At 47.7% G+C, this 16703-nt stretch overlaps 3 protein-coding genes and 1 long non-coding RNA gene across 11 annotated transcripts in view; 1 reads left to right on the forward strand and 3 right to left on the reverse strand.

Annotated features, from left to right (window-relative positions):
- Positions 1–479: 479 nt before the first annotated feature.
- On the reverse strand, positions 480–5417 carry LOC108540938 (uncharacterized). The gene is made up of 3 exons (XR_001888810.1): positions 5313–5417; positions 4688–4773; positions 480–2077 (listed from the first exon to the last, which is right to left on the reverse strand). It is a non-coding gene; the product is annotated as an uncharacterized LOC108540938 (long non-coding RNA).
- Positions 5418–5484: 67 nt separating this feature from the next.
- GMPR2 (guanosine monophosphate reductase 2) lies at positions 5485–15557 on the forward strand. Of its 8 annotated transcripts, none has more exons than XM_017890214.1 (11): positions 5498–5849; positions 6280–6401; positions 6540–6659; positions 7173–7307; positions 8802–8885; positions 9032–9205; positions 10122–10203; positions 10294–10400; positions 10871–10913; positions 11589–11748; positions 11933–12589. In XM_017890214.1, the coding sequence occupies exons 4-11, from the start codon at positions 7209–7211 to the stop codon at positions 12120–12122; spliced, it is 939 nt and encodes a 312-aa protein (XP_017745703.1). In that variant the 5' UTR covers positions 5498–5849; positions 6280–6401; positions 6540–6659; positions 7173–7208; the 3' UTR covers positions 12123–12589. The 8 variants fall into 8 exon arrangements, with proteins under 8 accessions (XP_017745696.1, XP_017745697.1, XP_017745703.1 ...); XM_017890215.1 differs by lacking the exon at positions 5498–5849 and adding an exon at positions 5964–6038; XM_017890207.1 differs by lacking the exon at positions 7173–7307 and having other exon boundaries at positions 5485–5908.
- TINF2 (TERF1 interacting nuclear factor 2) lies at positions 12989–16020 on the reverse strand. Its single transcript, XM_017890198.1, has 9 exons — positions 15488–16020; positions 15241–15345; positions 15030–15131; positions 14557–14664; positions 14373–14469; positions 13772–14228; positions 13613–13680; positions 13414–13505; positions 12989–13280 (listed from the first exon to the last, which is right to left on the reverse strand). The coding sequence occupies exons 1-9, from the start codon at positions 15677–15679 to the stop codon at positions 13146–13148; spliced, it is 1356 nt and encodes a 451-aa protein (XP_017745687.1). The 5' UTR covers positions 15680–16020; the 3' UTR covers positions 12989–13145.
- Positions 16021–16060: 40 nt separating this feature from the next.
- The window catches only part of LOC108540918 (TERF1-interacting nuclear factor 2-like), a 4550-nt gene continuing 3907 nt past the window's right edge, over positions 16061–16703 (reverse strand). The window contains 1 exon segment of the mRNA XM_017890170.1: positions 16061–16190. Within this exon segment, the coding sequence (XP_017745659.1) occupies positions 16061–16190 (130 nt within the window).

A 16703-nucleotide genomic window follows, 5' to 3' on the forward strand; every position in this document is an offset into this window, starting at 1 on the left:
ATTATATAACACTATATATAGTGTCTTAATTTATATTATATAACATTATAACACTATAAGAGCCAAAATAAAAATGAATGACATCAGCATTTTTATGGTGCTACAAGGGTACCAGCTAGTAAGGGTACAGAGGAACTGGAATGCTCATACACTGCAGGTGGGAATATAAAATGGTACAACCCCTTAGTTTCTTTATAAAGTTACATGTATCTACCACATGACCTAGTAATTTCATTCTTGGGTATTTATCCAAAGGACATAAAAACACATGGTCACAAAAAGACTTGTATAACAATGTTCATAGAAGCCTTATTCATAGTAGCCAGAAACTGGAGATAACTCAAACACCCATCAACAGCAGAATGGATAAACAAATTATGATATAATCTGTCCAATGGAATACTATTCAGTATAGAAGGAATAAACCACAGATTACAATAGACATTACGCAGAATGAAAGAAGCCAGATACAAAAATTGTACATTGAATACTTCCATTTATATACAGTTCTAAAACAAGCAAAACTAATCTATGAAACTCTTGAGGGGTAGGGATACAAATGTTTAGATTTTGTAATTACATCAACTTATGCTATTGTTAAAAACTCACTGAACTAAACCCTTAAGAACTGTGCATTTTATTGTATGTTAAAAAACATGAATGAGAAAACTAGTTCACATAGTAAAGACAGTTGCCAAAGTAATCTACAATGAGGAAATCAATGAAGGATCTGGGTTTTGGGAGTAATATAATGCAAAAGAAGCTCAAGGAAGACCTGCACATTATGGTTTTGTACATCACATCTTGGTTTAGACTACACTTTAGAGGGGATATGATGGTAGGAAAACCTGGTTGGAAGTATTACAGAGAAATAAAGATATAAATGAGTAAGACCCCAGACCAGAATGAGGGTAATGGAAACAGAGGTTTTAAGTGAAAAATTAGGTCCTATAAAAGGACTATGTAATTTTAAATGACTCTAAAGAATTGTATTCCAGACACCTAAGTGACTGATGGGATTAATAAATGAGATGGGTATTGGGATATGGCTTATGACAGAAGATGATGCATTTAATTTCAGAACCAGAGAGACAAGGTAACAAGATTTAAATCGGGAAGAATTTAATTGTAAAATCTTACAGAAAAATATGGAAGTCAGCTACACAGAGACAGCAGTTGAAAATGAATTATTCGGCTGGGCACAGTGGCTCATGCCTGTAATCCCAGCACTTAGGGAGGCCAAGGCAGGTGGATCACTTGAGCTCAGGAGTTCAGGACCAGCCTGGGCAACATGGTGAAATGCCATCTCTACTAAAAATACAGAAAATCAGCCAGGTGTGGTGGCATGTACCTGTAGTCCCAGCAACTTGGAAGGCTGAGCTGGGAGCATCCCTTGAGCCTGGGAGGTGGAGGTTGCAGGGAGCCGAGATGATGCCACTGCACTCCAGCCTGGGTGACAGAGTGAGACTGTCTCAAAACAAAAACAAAATGAGGCCAGACGCAGTGGCTCACACCTGTAATCCCAGCACTTCAGGAGGCCGAGGTGGGTGGATCACCTGAGGTCAGGCATTCAAGACCAGCCTGGCAAACATGGCCAAACCCTGTCTCTACTAAAATATAAAAGTTAGCTGGGTGTGGTGGTGGGCACCTGTAGTCCCAGCTACTTGGGAGGCTGAGGCAGGAGCATCGCTTGTGAGGCGGAGGTTGCAGTGAGCCGAGATCACGCCACTGTACTCCAGCCTGAGCGACAAAGTGAGACTCCATCTCAAAAAATAGAAGAAAGAATAATTCAAAAAGGGGTCCGACATGGTAGCTCACAGCTGTAATTCCAGCACTTTAGGAGGATGAGGTGGGAAGACCACTTGACCCCAGGAGTTTTAGACCAGCCTGGGCAATACAATGAGACTCCATCTCTACAAAAAATAAAACAATTGGCTGGGTATGGTGGTGGTACATGCCTGTAGTCCCAGCTACTCAGGAGGCTCAGATGGGAGGATTGCTTGGGCCTGAGAGGTCGAGGCTGCAGTAAGCCGTGATGGCACCACTGCACCCTAAGCCTGGGCGACAGAGTGAGAACCTGTCTCAAACAAGCAAACAAAAAAACGGAACTGTAATAAAAATATGTCACTTACATGGTAATTAACAGCTATCTCTTTTTTTTCTTTTAAATTAATATTTTCTTCAGATGAGATTAACAGCTATCTCATGTATAACTGCTTTCCTATGTATTTAATAAAGAAATGCAACAAACAAGAGGGGATGGGGGAGGGGGGAGATAGAGATGGGGCACAGAGGCCTGTTTGAAGGCAGAAGGGTAAATGTTGTAGGAAAGAAGACCGGCAATTTTAGAGAAGTACCACATAAATATGAATTAAAAGGAAAAGAAAAAATCTAGAATTTTGCTATTCAAAGTGTAGTTCTCAGACATTCAATATCACCTGGGAGCTTGTGAGAAATGCAAAAACCTGTGCCCCATCCTAGACCCACAGAACCATCATCAGCATTTTAGCAAGACCACAGGTGATAGGATATTGTATTTTCTTTTCAAGCTTCCATACATAGCACTGAGTTTTTTGTTCAGTTGTTTTTTTTTTTTTTTGAGACAGAGTCTCACTCTGTTGCCCAGGCTGGAGTACAATAGTACAGTCTTGGCTCACTGCAACCTCTGCCTCCCAGGTTCAAGCAATTCTCCCGCCTCAGCCTGTCGAGTGGCTGGGACTACAGGCACGTGCCACCACACCCGGCTAATTTTTGTATTTTTAGTAGAGACGGGGTTTCACCATGTTGCCCAGGCTGTTCTCAAACTCCTGACCTTATGATCCGCTCGCCTCAGCCTCCCAAAGTGCTGGGATTACAAGCATGAACCACTATGCCCAGCCTTTCAAACAGTATTTTTTAAACTGCAGGTCTCAACCCATCAGTGGATTATCAAATCAACTTAGAATTGAAAGTTTGAGAGCATATCACAAATAGCAAAATTTTTGTGTCTCTACGGGTTGTGACACAAAATTTCTTAGTGTGGGGTGAAATTTTCAAAAAGTATACAAAACACTCAACATTAGTAACTTAACTTCTTTGGACCTAGTGGACATGAGAATCCATATGCATTGAAAAGCCAATAAAAGTATTCAATAGGCCGGGCGCGGTGGCTCATGCCTGTAATCCCAACACTTTGGGAGGCCAAGGCGAGTGGATCACCAGGTCCAGAGATCGATACCATCCTGGCCAACATGGTGAAACTCCGTCTCTACTAAAAATACAAAATTAGCTGGGCGTGGTGGCATGCCCCGTAGTCCCAGCTACTCAAGAAGCTGAGGCAGGAGAATCGCTCGAACCCGGGAGGCGGAGGTTGCAGTGAGCCGAGATCGCGCCACTGCACTCCAGCCTGGTGACAGAGTGAGACCCCGTCTCAAAAAAAAAAAAAGTATTCAACAGTGTTTCTCAAGATTTTGACAGTGATTCATACTAAAAAATAATATGAACTAGTAACACCCACTAGTAACAACCACTTATATAAAATAAAATAAAAAATTTCAGGCCTGGCAACGAGATTCTGTCTCAAAAAAAAAAAAAAAAAATTAACAAAACAATATCCTTACCTAGCACTATACTGATGCTTCCTATTTTCTCCCCCCTCCTTCTTTTTTTTGGGGGGAGGATGGGGGAGACGGAGTTTCGCTCTTGTCGCCCAGGCTGTAGTGCAATGGCACCATCTCAGCTCACTGCAAACTCCGCCTGCCAGGTTCAAGCGATTCTTTTGCCTTAGCCTCCAGAGTAGCTGGGATTATAGGCGCCCACCACCAGGCTGGGCTAATTTTTGTACTGTTAGTAGGTGGGGTTTCACCATGTTGGCCAGGCTGGTCTTGAACTCCTGACCTTAGGTGATCCACCCACCTCGGCCTCCCAAAGTGCTGGGATTACAGGCATGAGCCACTGCGCCTGGCCTTTTTTTTCAGGCAGGGTCTGGAGTGCAGTGGTGCCATCACTGCTCACCGCGGCTTCGACATTCCAGGATCAATCAATCCTCCCATCTCAGCCTCCCGAATAGCTGGGCCTACAGGCATGCGCCCAGACCCTTGGCTAATTTTTTGTATTTATTGTAGAGACAGGGTTTCGCCATGTTGCCCAGGATGGTCTCGAACTCCTGGGCTCAAGGGATCGGGCCCACCTTGGTCTTCCAAAGTGCTGGGATTACAGGAGTGAGCCACCGCGCCCAGCTTATTTTCTCTTTTTAATGGTGCCAGTGACCCATTCACCTATTAAACTGATGTTACGACTCTTACATAGGTCGTTACTCAACGTTAAAAAAAAAAAATCATCATTAATAGACTATTTTAATACTTGACCTCAAATCTTAGCTAAGAAGTAGTTTGGAAGGACGGGGGAAGAGAAGGTTAAGAATGACTATTCTGCACGGTAAACATGCTAAGAAGGTGATGAAATAATGATAGATTTACTTAGCTACAAAAAGGCCAAACTAGCATTAGACTTCATCACTTGTCAGCAGTTTTTTTTTTTTTGGGGGGGGGGCGGGGGGATCTCTGTCTGACTGAAGGCACAAAAGAGGAAACAGCAGATAGGACTAATAATGAAGGCTGCAATTTGGTGAAGAACCACCACGGGAGTTGAGAGATGCAGATGAAGGAAACCATGGCTAGTACCAAGAACTAGGGCAGCGGTAACTAACCTGCCTCAGCCAAGGAAGTGAGGCTGGTCCAGGATGCCAGGCTCAGAAAGGCAGATGCTGACTGAACACATTCCCCGCTTTGGTTCCTGTAGGACGGGTGAGATACCACACCTTGGCAACCACCAGTAAAGGCTCGTAGTCTAGCCCCTGGGAGGCCCCGGTTTCCCCGGGCTAACGTTTTAGGGCTGTGCTCGGAGGTGACCTACGTTAGGGACTGGGAGAAACAGGTACCCTGGGAATGAAGAATGGAGAGCAGCGCTTATTCCAAGAATCTGAGAGACGAGGGAGTCAAGTCGCTGCTAGGCCTTCTCTATGACTGCAGGGGTTCGAATACAGTGAGACCCGACAAAAGCGACCCCATTCTGGGTGACAGCACAGTCCTGGCAAAAAAGCAGGGATGGCAAAAGACCCCAGGGTGGTCAGGTGGGACCTGAGCCCCGCTCTCAAAGCCCTTCTGCGTCCCCCTATTTCCCACCACTTTCCCACCACCCCTCGCGCGGAGCCCTGAGGCAGTAAGCGTCCTCCAGGCTGGGGAAAGGCGTGGTTTTCCTTCCCCACGTCTCCCGTAAGGCACGGTTGCCAGCCCAGTACTACTGCGTCTTGGCAAGGCTGAAGGTGCTCCCACCTTCACTTTAATTAGCATCTTCTTTCCAGTTTGGGGCTGCACACGGATAAATTGCTGCTCCTACCGCTCCGGTCGCCGCTGCCGCTCTCCAGCACTCTGCCTGCAAGGGCCACTTCTGCTTCCGGGTCACTGTCTGGCTCCACCCCACCCCCCCCTTTCCACAGGGTTCCGGAAAGGCTCGGGAGTGCTCCCGCGTTTCGGTTCAGTGACGTCGTAAATTAAAATGAGGCATCCAGTTTAGCTACAGCAGAGATGACGACTCTGCGATTGTGAGTCCCTAGCGAGCCCGGGCTAGCGAAAAGTGGGGCCAGAACGAACTACAACCCCCATCGTGCCAGGGGGCGGTCTCGCCCGTTTTCCCCTGGGAGTTGTAGTCTAACCGCCCTTGGATCCAACAGCAACCTCAGTGCGTGAACTCTGTTACCCAGAAGGCCTCGCCCCGCCGCCACCGAAGCTGGAATTCGTCGGCTAGTAGTTCTCGCCGGCTACTAGAGGAACCTGTTGGCGTGGCCCAGAAGGCTCAGCGGGATTGCAGAGGTTAGTTGCTAAGCAAGGTGGTCTTTGGTCAACTGCCGGCTGGACCAAGGCAACAGGAAGTGAGTACCCCTATTCCGGAAACTAGTTATGAACCCTCCCCGCCCCCCGTCGCCAACACTCCTTCGTCCACCTAGGTTAGCCTCTTGCCCCATTGCTCTTTGCAGGGGTGGAAGAAGGAAGTGTAGCGGGGTAAGGAATGCACCGTCAGGGTCTCTCACAACCCTTTCCCAGCTCTTCTCCTCAACAAACAGTACCTGGGATGGAGCCCTAGGGTAACCGCAGCCACGGGATGGGTCGAGGCGACAGGCCTCAGGGACCACACTTCGGCCTTTGCCCGACCTTCCACAGCTTAAGCGAGGAGAGCCCGCCAGCCGTAACAGGGCGTTAAAGCCCAGGGGAAGATTGGTCCTTATGACTTCCTGCCTTCCAGCCCTCAGATTCATCGCTACCCCGAGGCTAAGCGCCATGCCTCATATTGACAACGATGTGAAACTAGACTTCAAGGATGTCCTTTTGAGGCCCAAACGCAGTACCCTTAAGTCTCGAAGTGAGGTGAGCAAGCTTCTCTACATGCTGTTTCTTGACCCCACGCTCCCGATGGGCCACAACCAAGAAAGATGCCTGTCCTTGTCCTAATATGGTACGTTTTGTGGATTAATGAAATGCTCAATTTCCTGTTCATATCTGTAGGTGGATCTCACAAGATCCTTTTCCTTTCGGAACTCAAAGCTGACATACACTGGGGTTCCCATCATTGCTGCCAATATGGATACTGTGGGCACCTTTGAGATGGCCAAGGTTCTCTGTAAGGTAGGGCTTTCCTCATGCCTCATCCCTATTGGTGTCCAGTTAGCCCAGCTGACTGCAGAGGTGTTTGCATCCCCACGCCCATGCCCAGTCAGCTCTCTGGCAGTTAGCAGTCAGGATGCTCTGATTTACGGGTTTTTCCACTACTAAAGTCCCTTTTTCCGGTAAGTTCAAAAGGCTCTCTGAATTAGTGAGATTCAAAGCTAAGTTTTGCTCCCATATTACTGATATATGAACAGAATGTTCCCTTTTGTCCTGTCTAGCAGTTTGTACACCTTGCCAACTTTTCCCACCACCCAGGTCACCCCCTCCCAGTCACATGCATCCCTTCAGTTACATGATTGTCCACATTAAGCTTTCACTGTTTTAGTCCAGAAACTACAGTTGAAGCATTCAAAAATCCTAACTAGAAGATCCTAGTAGAAGCAGCTTATTAATTTTCTTTAATAAGAACAATTCATTAATAAAATAATACTTCTGCCATTCTTTTTTTTTTTAATCTTCCTCTTCTTTAAGTCCTAGGTTCCTGGGAGTTTCTGGGATGTGCCCCAAATGGGATGTGTTTTTCTTATATACAAGTTGTTCACTTTGAAATGGAAGATGCTGCTCCTATCAGTACTATTACCTGCCTCTATACTTGTTGCTGAGAAGGTAGAGAGTTATCTGGGCACTCTGAGAACATGCACTCTGCTGGTTGATCCATGTAGCCCTGGTTGATGAATTCTGCTACTGTTTGTGGCTCCATTAGTCTTAAGGACTTCATATCCTTTTTTCTATTTTTAATTGCTATGTCTTTGTGGAATGTCTTGTCATTTCTTTGAGGTTGATAGTTATGCAGTTTTGTTTTTACTTTATTTGTATTGCCATTCAGTAACTGCTTAGAAATCTTGCTGTTGCCCACTGTCCACCTGCCCTGACCAGTAGAATTCAGAAATGGTGACTCTGACTGCAGAGTTAACAGACATGCTATAATACATGAACCTTTTTGGGGACTGTCTTGGTGCTTTATGTGGAGCCTGGCTTTCAGTATTGCTGATGAAAGGTAAAGAAATCAGGTTTTAGAGATAAGAGCCAAGTCTCACTGTAATAAAAAGGTTGGATGAAAGCAAACATCTTTTTTTAAGCTTGGTATGTAATCTGATGTGCTCATCATGCCACACTGTGCCAGTATATCTCCAACGTCTGCTGACTTCCTATCCTATAGTGACTTTTCTTTGCTTATCAGTATGTTGATGATAGAATGTTTGTTGAGAAAGCAGAATTCGATACCAGCTTTAGCTAGACAGTGTTGATCTCTGAGTACGTATGTAGAGCACTTGCTTGTTGCTAGCTAATACATGACTTCCTTGGGTTTCTTGACAGTTGCAAGATTTGTGCTGTTTCAGCCAACTGCCGTCTCTTGTCTGTTTGCATGTAGACATGTAAAGCACAAACACCAGCATTCACAATGGCCTTTGAATGGCTTTCTCACAGTATTGGGATATTGTTTGCAATTTGTTGAGCTAGAGAATATGAGCTTGATGAGTCATTATATTTTTGAACTTTATTAAAATGGACTGAATGAAACAGATTTTTTAGCTTGATCCATGTCTCCAACTAGGAAATTTGTCCTTTTTTCCACTAGAGATGGAGACAGGATAGGGTAGCCCCTTATCAGCTCTCATCAACCTTAAGCCATTACTTTTGGTGAGCATCCAGACCTACTGAATTACTGCTGGTAAATGAACAAGGACATAACCAAAAATAGTTTAGTACTAGGATACCTTAGGAGGAGGGGCTGAGTCAGTGCAGAGAAACACAGGTTTCATCCAGCCTCTTCATGGTTCTTTCATGTCTGCTGTCTGTCCCACTGCACCAGCAGCTTGTCAGCTTTTAAGTCGGAAGCAGTGAATGTGCTGGCGGATGAAATCCAACCCAGATCACTCAGTACTTTGGTAGGAAATCTGACAAGTACTAGCTTATGGTAAAAAGCCCTACTGATATTTGTAGAGAGAAGAAAGGTTGAACTCAAATCCCAGCTCAATCTGACTTCTTCGACTTGTTTCCTCCCCAACTTCAATCATGTCCTCCCTCAGATAGAATAGGTTTCTAGAAAAAAAGACCTTAAAGTTTTCTCCCTTTGATGCTTCTTTGTCTTCTCCCCAGTTCTCTCTCTTCACTGCTGTCCATAAGCATTACAGCCTTGATCAGTGGCAAGAGTTTGCTGGCCAGAATCCTGACTGTCTTGAGGTAACACTGGGCATACCCTGCTCCCTTCCTTATCCCAGTTTTTCAGCAATTATATTTTATCTTTCTGGGGACCAACCCTCACCACTGAGCCACTGGCTGCCCACCAGATCATCTCTGATATGCCAATGGCTCTGTTTCTCCCACAGCATCTGGCTGCCAGCTCAGGCACAGGCTCTTCTGACTTTGAGCAGCTGGAACAGATCCTGGAAGCTATTCCCCAGGTGAAGTATATATGCCTGGATGTGGCAAATGGCTACTCTGAACACTTTGTTGAATTTGTAAAAGATGTACGGAAGCGCTTCCCCCAGCACACCATCATGGTATGTTTCTATTATAGTTGGTAACTTTTTATCTTTTCACTTTCCTGCCACTCCGTTTTGCTACATCAGTCCATTTCTCCTCTGCTGCATTATGATATTCCTAGTCCATTTAATCATGATACTGGATGATTATCCATAGTTCTAAGCTGAAAATGTCTATTTGGTCAGTGTAGTATGTCTGACCCTTGGTTCATAGTCTTTGTAAATCTAGTGTCCCTGATGTCACTCACCAAACCATGATGGAACATCTGTGCACTGTACATACCTGTGGTACATAGACATCTGCCCACTGAAATGGACACATACTACAATCACATAAAAGGGGTCACATGAACAATGATTTATTTTTTTTACAAGCTTGTAAGAGTGGCCCTCATTTTCTTCACAGCATTGAGGCGTGTGTCTACTGACCATCAAAAGCCAATACAACTGGTCAAATGGGTCTCTAGCCTTCCCTGAAGCCAGACAGGTTCTATGACAGAATGGCTTAAGGACAGTATATGTTTGGGTCTCTTGAGGAAGGGGAGCTAAATCTACTGTAAATCAGATGTGAGCCTGGTCCAATAGTTTCCTTTGCCTCACTGAATTCTCCTCCATGCCACTTCATGTGTCCCTGTTGATCATAGCACCTTGTTGCCTTAGAAAAGTGCATCATGGACCTCGGCTTTACCCTAGGTTCAATGGTGACATTGGCCACTCACCCCCTACCTTGGCTTGGTGTTGGGTGAATGGGTAGGGAGCAGGGTTCTCTGAAGTGGCTAGTGTAAAAGCCCTCAGAGGGCCCAGCAGAGGGGACCTAGGTATCCTTTCTTTTTAATAATGTTGGAAAGTCACGGTCCACACATACTGTATGTGACAATACATGACCTCCTGTTTCTGGCCTTAAGGATGCTGTATTTCAATTGCTCTGTCTCAGGCAGGGAATGTGGTAACAGGAGAGATGGTAGAAGAGCTAATCCTTTCTGGGGCTGACATCATCAAAGTGGGAATTGGGCCAGGTAAGCTGGTTCATTGGGGCCACTGGCTACCCCTTCAGTGGCAAACACCTGTGGAGCACGTCATTCTCAACCTTGTCATGTTCTTCCTAGGCTCTGTGTGTACTACTCGGAAGAAAACTGGAGTGGGGTATCCACAGCTCAGTGCAGTAATGGAGTGTGCAGATGCTGCTCATGGCCTCAAAGGCCACATCATTTCAGTAAGGCTCAAGGGCAGGGTAGGGTATGAGCTGGGTTTCTGCAGGGTATGGAGGTGGCAGAGATGGATTAGAATTCCTGGGTTTGGCCAGGCGCGGTGGCTCACGCCTGTAATCCCAGCACTTTGGGAGGCTGAGACAAGCAGATCATGAGGTCAGGAGATCGAGACCATACTGGCTAACATGGTGAAACCCTGTCTCTACTAAAAATACAAAAAATTAGCCAAGCGTGTTGGCAGGCACCTGTACTCCCAGCTACTCGGGAGGCTGAGGCAGAAGAATGGCATGAACCTGGGAGGCGAACCTGGAGTGAGCCAAGATCGTGTAACTGCACTCCAGCCTGGGCGACGGAGCGAGACTCCACCTCAAAAAAAAAAATTCCAGGGTTCTTGTTGGCTTTGAGTTGGGCTGTTGGGACATCGCTGAGGGCTTGGGAAATCCATGTTGTGTTCATAGTGCTCCTTACTTTGCAGGATGGAGGTTGCAGCTGTCCTGGGGATGTGGCCAAGGCTTTTGGTAAGAAGCTTGATGGCACGGAAGGATGATTCTGTACAAGAGGATGAGTCACCTCTGAGGGTCTAAGAGAGGCTCAAGAAGTCATTCAGATTATTTCATAATATGAATTAGTGACTCTGAAGTCTATGGTATCACCTGGGGCAGCCAGCAGGGTACATCTGAGATTCCAAGTGTGGGCCAGGGCCATCTGACCATCTCCTAGATTGCTGCACAGTGCAGACTCCTGAGCCCCAGCCATACCTAAAAATATTAGGTGCTGAGGAATGGGAAAGCACATCTGCATTTTTCATTTTGCACAGCTTCCCAGGAGACCATTACTCCCATTAAAGTTGGGGATCTTTGCTCTTGGGACACATGAAATGAGTCTTACTTAGCTGGGCACAGTAAAATGAAATGACCAGACGATGATGGTAAAAACAGCAAAAGGAGAAAGCGAAAGCCAGGCAAGGACTCTCCAGAAGCTCTTTTTTAAATCTTGGGGAAATCATACCCACTGAGGAATAGAGGCCAGAGCAGATCAGACCTGCATGGATTGTGGGTCAGCTAGGGAAGCAGAATGAGAAAGATGCTGGGATCATTGTCAGGATGGAGAATATGGTGTGAGTTGCTTTTGAGGGTGGCTATATGAACACCTTGGCCAGATTAATCTCTTTCCCTTCTCCATGATGGTGGCAGGGGCAGGAGCTGACTTCGTGATGCTGGGTGGCATGCTGGCTGGACACAGTGAGTCAGGTGGTGAGCTCATCGAGAGGGACGGCAAGAAGTACAAGCTCTTCTATGGAATGAGTTCTGAAATGGCCATGAAGAAGTATGCTGGGGGCGTGGCTGAGTACAGGTATGTGTGGAGGCCCAGGAGCTTAGTAATAGTATGGAGGCAGAACTCATGGCTGCTGAGAGGGGGATGGTATAGTTCTGAGGAGAAGCCAGGTGAACCAGGGCTCAATGCTAGGGTCTAGGGAAAAGTCCCTGGACTTAAGGAATCCAGAAGGAGAAGATAATAAAGTTTTTCCTACTTTAAGAGCCTCAGAGGGAAAGACAGTGGAAGTTCCTTTTAAAGGAGATGTGGAACATACCATCCGAGACATCCTAGGAGGGATCCGCTCTACGTGTACCTATGTGGGAGCAGCTAAGCTTAAAGAGTTGAGCAGAAGAACTACCTTCATCCGAGTCACCCAGCAGGTGAATCCAATCTTCAGTGAAGCGCGCTAGACCTGGGCAGTTCTACCCTCCCAAGGCACCAGTACTCTACCATGGGGCATCCCAAGTGGGCTCCTCACCCATCCCAGCTACTGCAGCTCTGTATTACTTTGTCATTTCCTGTTGTCTCACTCCTGAGGTCTCCTGCAGTAACTCTGTACTTCTCTATCTGCACACACAAAATGCCCAAGACACTCACTGGGGAGGAAGCAAGTAAGAAAATAGTGTGAGAAAATGACGCAAGATAATCAAATGGGAATCTGGCGACCCAACATCCTGAAGATTATTAAAAGGAAAAGATGCTGATTGGTACATAAGTCTCTTACATGGCCTACATGCCTTGGTCTAGAGGAGGCAGGCTTTTAGAATCATGTTTTGTTAATCTGCTTCACTAAATGGAACCTTCACATATCTAAAAAGCTCTGAAGTGTTTGTATATTTGAAATACCTCAATAAAGAGAGAGCTCATTGACTGTAAAGAGATGCTGAGGCTTTCTGTACAAGGCTAGCATCTGGATGCTGTTGCAGAGTGGGTGGTGGTAGGGTCAGCACTGACCCAGTGGGGTCAAGAACAATGAGTATTATTCCCATGAAGTATCCCCATTCTAGTGCCACCACCCCCAGATAATTTGGCAGCATGAGAATTTACAAAGTATATTCTAGCATTAGGACACATATTTCCAGAATACCAAAGGATATTTCTCTTCCAGGCGCTCAACCTTGCTAACCTTTTTAGGCACAGCTGAACAATACTTAGCAAGGGAAGTAAAAAAGGCAAAGGGATCCTTCCAGTTTGGAAGGGCCAGTTCTGTTTCTAAGGAATGGCCTATGCTGACCTTAGGGAAACCTTAATTCCCCTCCTTCACATCAAGGCAGTATTTTAACAAATCCAAAGTTTAATTATTAAGCATTACAAATATTTTTAGCAGTGCAGTCAGGCAATCCAAGCCTGGACTTCCACTTCATTCCTACTAAACGACTTGCAGAGCTGAGGAGGTAGGAGACAGGCAGAGTACAAAGGGCATTTTAGTTCTATCACAGGGGTCTAGAGCTGTCTCTACAGTCATAGGAAGGAACAGGCATGGCACCGTGGCCAGAAGAGGGTAGGTATTCACAGAAAGTGGGGATCAAGGTGTCAAACTTTGTCTTCTGATAGTTTTCCAGAGATTCCTGTACAGAAGGGAGCAGGGAGATCCTACCATCTGAAACCATTCCCTGAGCCCTCCGAATTCTGAAGCGTGTGGATTTCTCAGTCTTGTTCTACCCATCCGCCTTCCCCAGGTTTCTGCTTCTTCCTACTCACCTTTCCTTCCCCCTGGACATTTTCTTCCTCATCAGAGTCTAAAACCAAGTCCCCTATGGTAATGACGGAGCTGCACAGAGATGGAGGACACACTGTAGGAGGGAAACCAGAATCAAACTACTACTTCTAGATGAACACAAGCTCTTGAGAGTCTCCAAGAGGGGAGGCTGTTAATCCAATCCTGACTCAGACTACCTACCTGGCTTCCTGGCCCTAGGAGGTAATAATGATAGTCTCAGGGGGTCCATGTAGCAATCCAAGCAATTCCTGAGGTGAGAGCAAGCAAAGAGGATAGGATGAAGGGAAGGGAGGCAAAGAATGTGCTCCTAGTAAAGAGAAGCAACTCTGTTCCACTCACTCCTTTTGCTCTGTGGCAGGCAAGTCAACTGGGTTCTCCTTCAGAGCCCTTCCCCCCAGGGTCTGGCATGGACTCTTAGACTTCCCAGTGGAGGCTGCTCTTGTGCCCACGGCTAGGTCTGCTGTGTATATCGCATGTTCTTCCTTGCTCTCAGGCTTAGATATGACCTGGGTTGGTGAGCCCAGATTCCTAAAGGGAAACAGCATGACTGTGGGGCGCTCCTTATGGCCTCCCCTAGTGGACGCCCATTGGGACTGGACTCTTCTTCGGCCTAAAGGGGCCAGATTGAAGTGGCGGCCAGCTAGAGGTTCTAGGTGCGTCCTTGAAGATGGTCCCTGAGGAAGACATGGGCCAGGCTTGGCTTTTGGCAGAGGACTGTGGAGTGCTAGTCTTTGTTGCTGAGGAGGATTCTGTTCCATGGGCTCAGCCAGATTCACTGAGTCAGTAACAGAGCACTCTGAAAAAGAAAATGAGGCCCCTTATAAAGAGAACAGATAGTAACAGAATAACTGGTTTCTTATGCCTGGAGCCCATGGAACTATTCCAATGGACTGCCTCAAAAGGTCTCATGCTAAACACTACACCTCCAAATTCCCAATACCTGGAAGTGGCCACCCCATGTCCACACCATATTGTCTCCAGGCAAGAGAAGAGGTGATAGAGACTCCAGGCTGCATCCAACTCAGCACATCCTGAAGCTGTGGGCAGGGATAGAGGTATAAAGACCACAGTACTTGATACAACCACCCCACACTCTGCTCTTACATGTTTTGCCCCAATGAAACCTGCTGTGCCTGCGGTGTAGGCAGTGCTTTCTCCAGCTGACACAAGTACTCAAAAAGCAGCTTTTCCATGGCAGCCAGAAAGGGTTCCCCATATTCTTGTTCAAGTTCCTGCAGCGGGGGAGAGTAGGAGATCAAAAGTGGGTTAGTGGCCAGGCATGGTGGCTCACGCCTGTAATCCTGGCACTTTGGGAGGCCGAGGTGGGAGGATCACTTGAGGTCAGGAGTTCGAGACCAGCCTGGCCAACATGGTGAAACCCCCATCTCTACTAAAATACAAAAATTAGCTGGGCATCTATAATACCAGTTATTCAGGAGGCTGAGGCAGGAGAACCGCTTGAACCTGGGAGGCAGAGGTTGCAGTGCGCTGAGACTGTGCCACCGCACTCCAGCCTGGGCGACAAAGCGAGACTCCCTCTCAAAAAAAAAGTGGGTTAGAGAAAATAGTCACATAATAGCCTTCAAACCAGTCTCACCTGCAGCTTCGAGGCCAAATCCACAGGAACCTCTGACAGCTGCTTCACCTGCTGGCAAAAAGTCTCCTGTGCCTCCAAAATCTTCCTCAGATCCTGCTTTGTCTGTTGAGGATACAGAAGAGAAGTTAACACCAACATCCAGTAGACAGGAGGAGCAACTTTGCTGCACCAAGTTGAACTGGGGTCAGGGCTTGTTCCGGGGATTACTCACAGCCTTGGGATCCCGCACTCTAGGTCCAGATTCTGGAAAGTGGTGATTCAGGGTTTTCAGGACTTGGGCCCAAGGCCGGCCCTGCAGGATCAGCTCCACCACCACCTGTACGGTACTGAATTCAGAATCCCCACTTCGGGGCAAGCTGACCTTTTCCAACTAGTCTCATCCCCAAGATGTGGGCCCTTGTCAGGTGCTCGCATCCCGCCCCTTTCTTTCCCCTTCCAGGTCCTACTTGCTCCAATACCTTGGCCTTTAGGCCCATACAAAGGCGTTCGTGGTGCCGGTAGCGAACCAAGCCAGGGGCAACAGCGCGCAGAGATCGCAGAAACTCCAGTACTCGGGGAAAATGTTCCACACAGCGTCCGCGCACAACCTGCCAGCTAGCTGCGGCGGCGAAGCGTAGAGCTGCAGGACCGGCCCCCGGGGGCGTAGCCATGGTCGGCGGGCTCCGCCCTGAGGCGGTCCCTCCAGGTTCCTCACCCGGATGGGTGAGGCTTTCCGATCACTCCTAGGGGCGGGGCTTCTGGCAACACTCTGTGGCTCGGGTTTGTCGGCTCTGGGTACCTCGCGATCCGACTCGGCTCCCTTCCATAGGTCCCCAGAATTCTGGGGGAGGGGGTCTTCTGGCTTGGGCTGGAGGAGCCTGAGTGGAAAAGCTGGCCGTCCCAGTGGTACTGGGTCTCTCAGCTTTAAACGCCGCCTCTGTCTCGAGCCCGAGGGTGCCTCACTTCCGACTACGCTACTAGCTTCCCTTGCCCCGGAAAAGGCCGGTAAGAGGGAGCCAATGGGTGGCCACAGAGGGAACTGTGACGGTGCGTCAGAAGGCCACGCCCCAGCGGATCTGGCGCTGCCTGCTCTCTGCTCCCTGCGCCCTCTGCCGGTTGACTTGAATTGGCCGCTGAGGCTGTTGTGGCCGCTCGTCTGGGTCCTTCCAGCCTCGATTTCTTCTGCGGAGAAGCCCCGTCACTCCCCTGAGGCTCGACTTCCTAGTCTGTGAAACGAGGATTGTGCCACCGCCTCTTCCTACTGTCTTCACCCGGCGAAATTCAGTTCCTTAAATCCCAGACCCGAGCCGGCGTCTACAAAGCCTTCCCCTGCGCGCGTCGCTTCCAGTAGGAATTCGACTGTTCCTTTTATAAAACGGAAGAGGGCTCCCGCCCTTAAAAAGTAAAATACAGGCCGGGCGTGGTGGCTTGTGTCTAATCCCAGCGCTCTGAGAGGCCGAGTCAAGAGGGTCACTTAAGCCCAGGAGCTCCAGACCAGCCTGGGCGACATGGTGAATGAAACCCCGTCTCTGCTAAAAATACAAAAATTAGCCGGGCGTGGTGGCAGGCGCCTGTAAATCCCAGCTACTCGGGAGGCCAAGGCCAGGAGACGGGAGGTGGCAGTGAGCCGTGATCTTGCCTCTGCATTACAGCCTGGGGGACAGAGGGACAATCCCTCAAAAAAAAAAAAAAAAG

The sequence above is a fragment of the Rhinopithecus bieti genome, unplaced genomic scaffold, assembly GCF_001698545.2.
Source record: "Rhinopithecus bieti isolate Rb0 unplaced genomic scaffold, ASM169854v2 scaffold_20178, whole genome shotgun sequence".
Classification (NCBI taxonomy): Eukaryota; Metazoa; Chordata; class Mammalia; order Primates; family Cercopithecidae; genus Rhinopithecus; species Rhinopithecus bieti.

Bases quoted from the DNA above. Each gene is read 5' to 3' on its own strand.
- GMPR2 (XM_017890206.1), top strand. From the start codon at position 6,261: ATGACTTCCTGCCTTCCAGCCCTCAGATTCATCGCTACCCCGAGGCTA. The intron at 8,886-9,031 runs GTAACACTGGGC...TTTCTCCCACAG, and splicing joins AGAATCCTGACTGTCTTGAG to CATCTGGCTGCCAGCTCAGG. The intron at 10,204-10,293 runs GTAAGCTGGTTC...TGTTCTTCCTAG, and splicing joins CAAAGTGGGAATTGGGCCAG to GCTCTGTGTGTACTACTCGG.
- TINF2 (XM_017890198.1), bottom strand. From the start codon at position 15,679: ATGGCTACGCCCCCGGGGGCCGGTCCTGCAGCTCTACGCTTCGCCGCC. The intron at 14,665-15,029 runs GTGAGACTGGTT...CCCCCGCTGCAG, and splicing joins ATTTGGCCTCGAAGCTGCAG to GAACTTGAACAAGAATATGG. The intron at 13,681-13,771 runs GTGAGTGGAACA...CTCTCACCTCAG, and splicing joins CCTGCCACAGAGCAAAAGGA to GAATTGCTTGGATTGCTACA.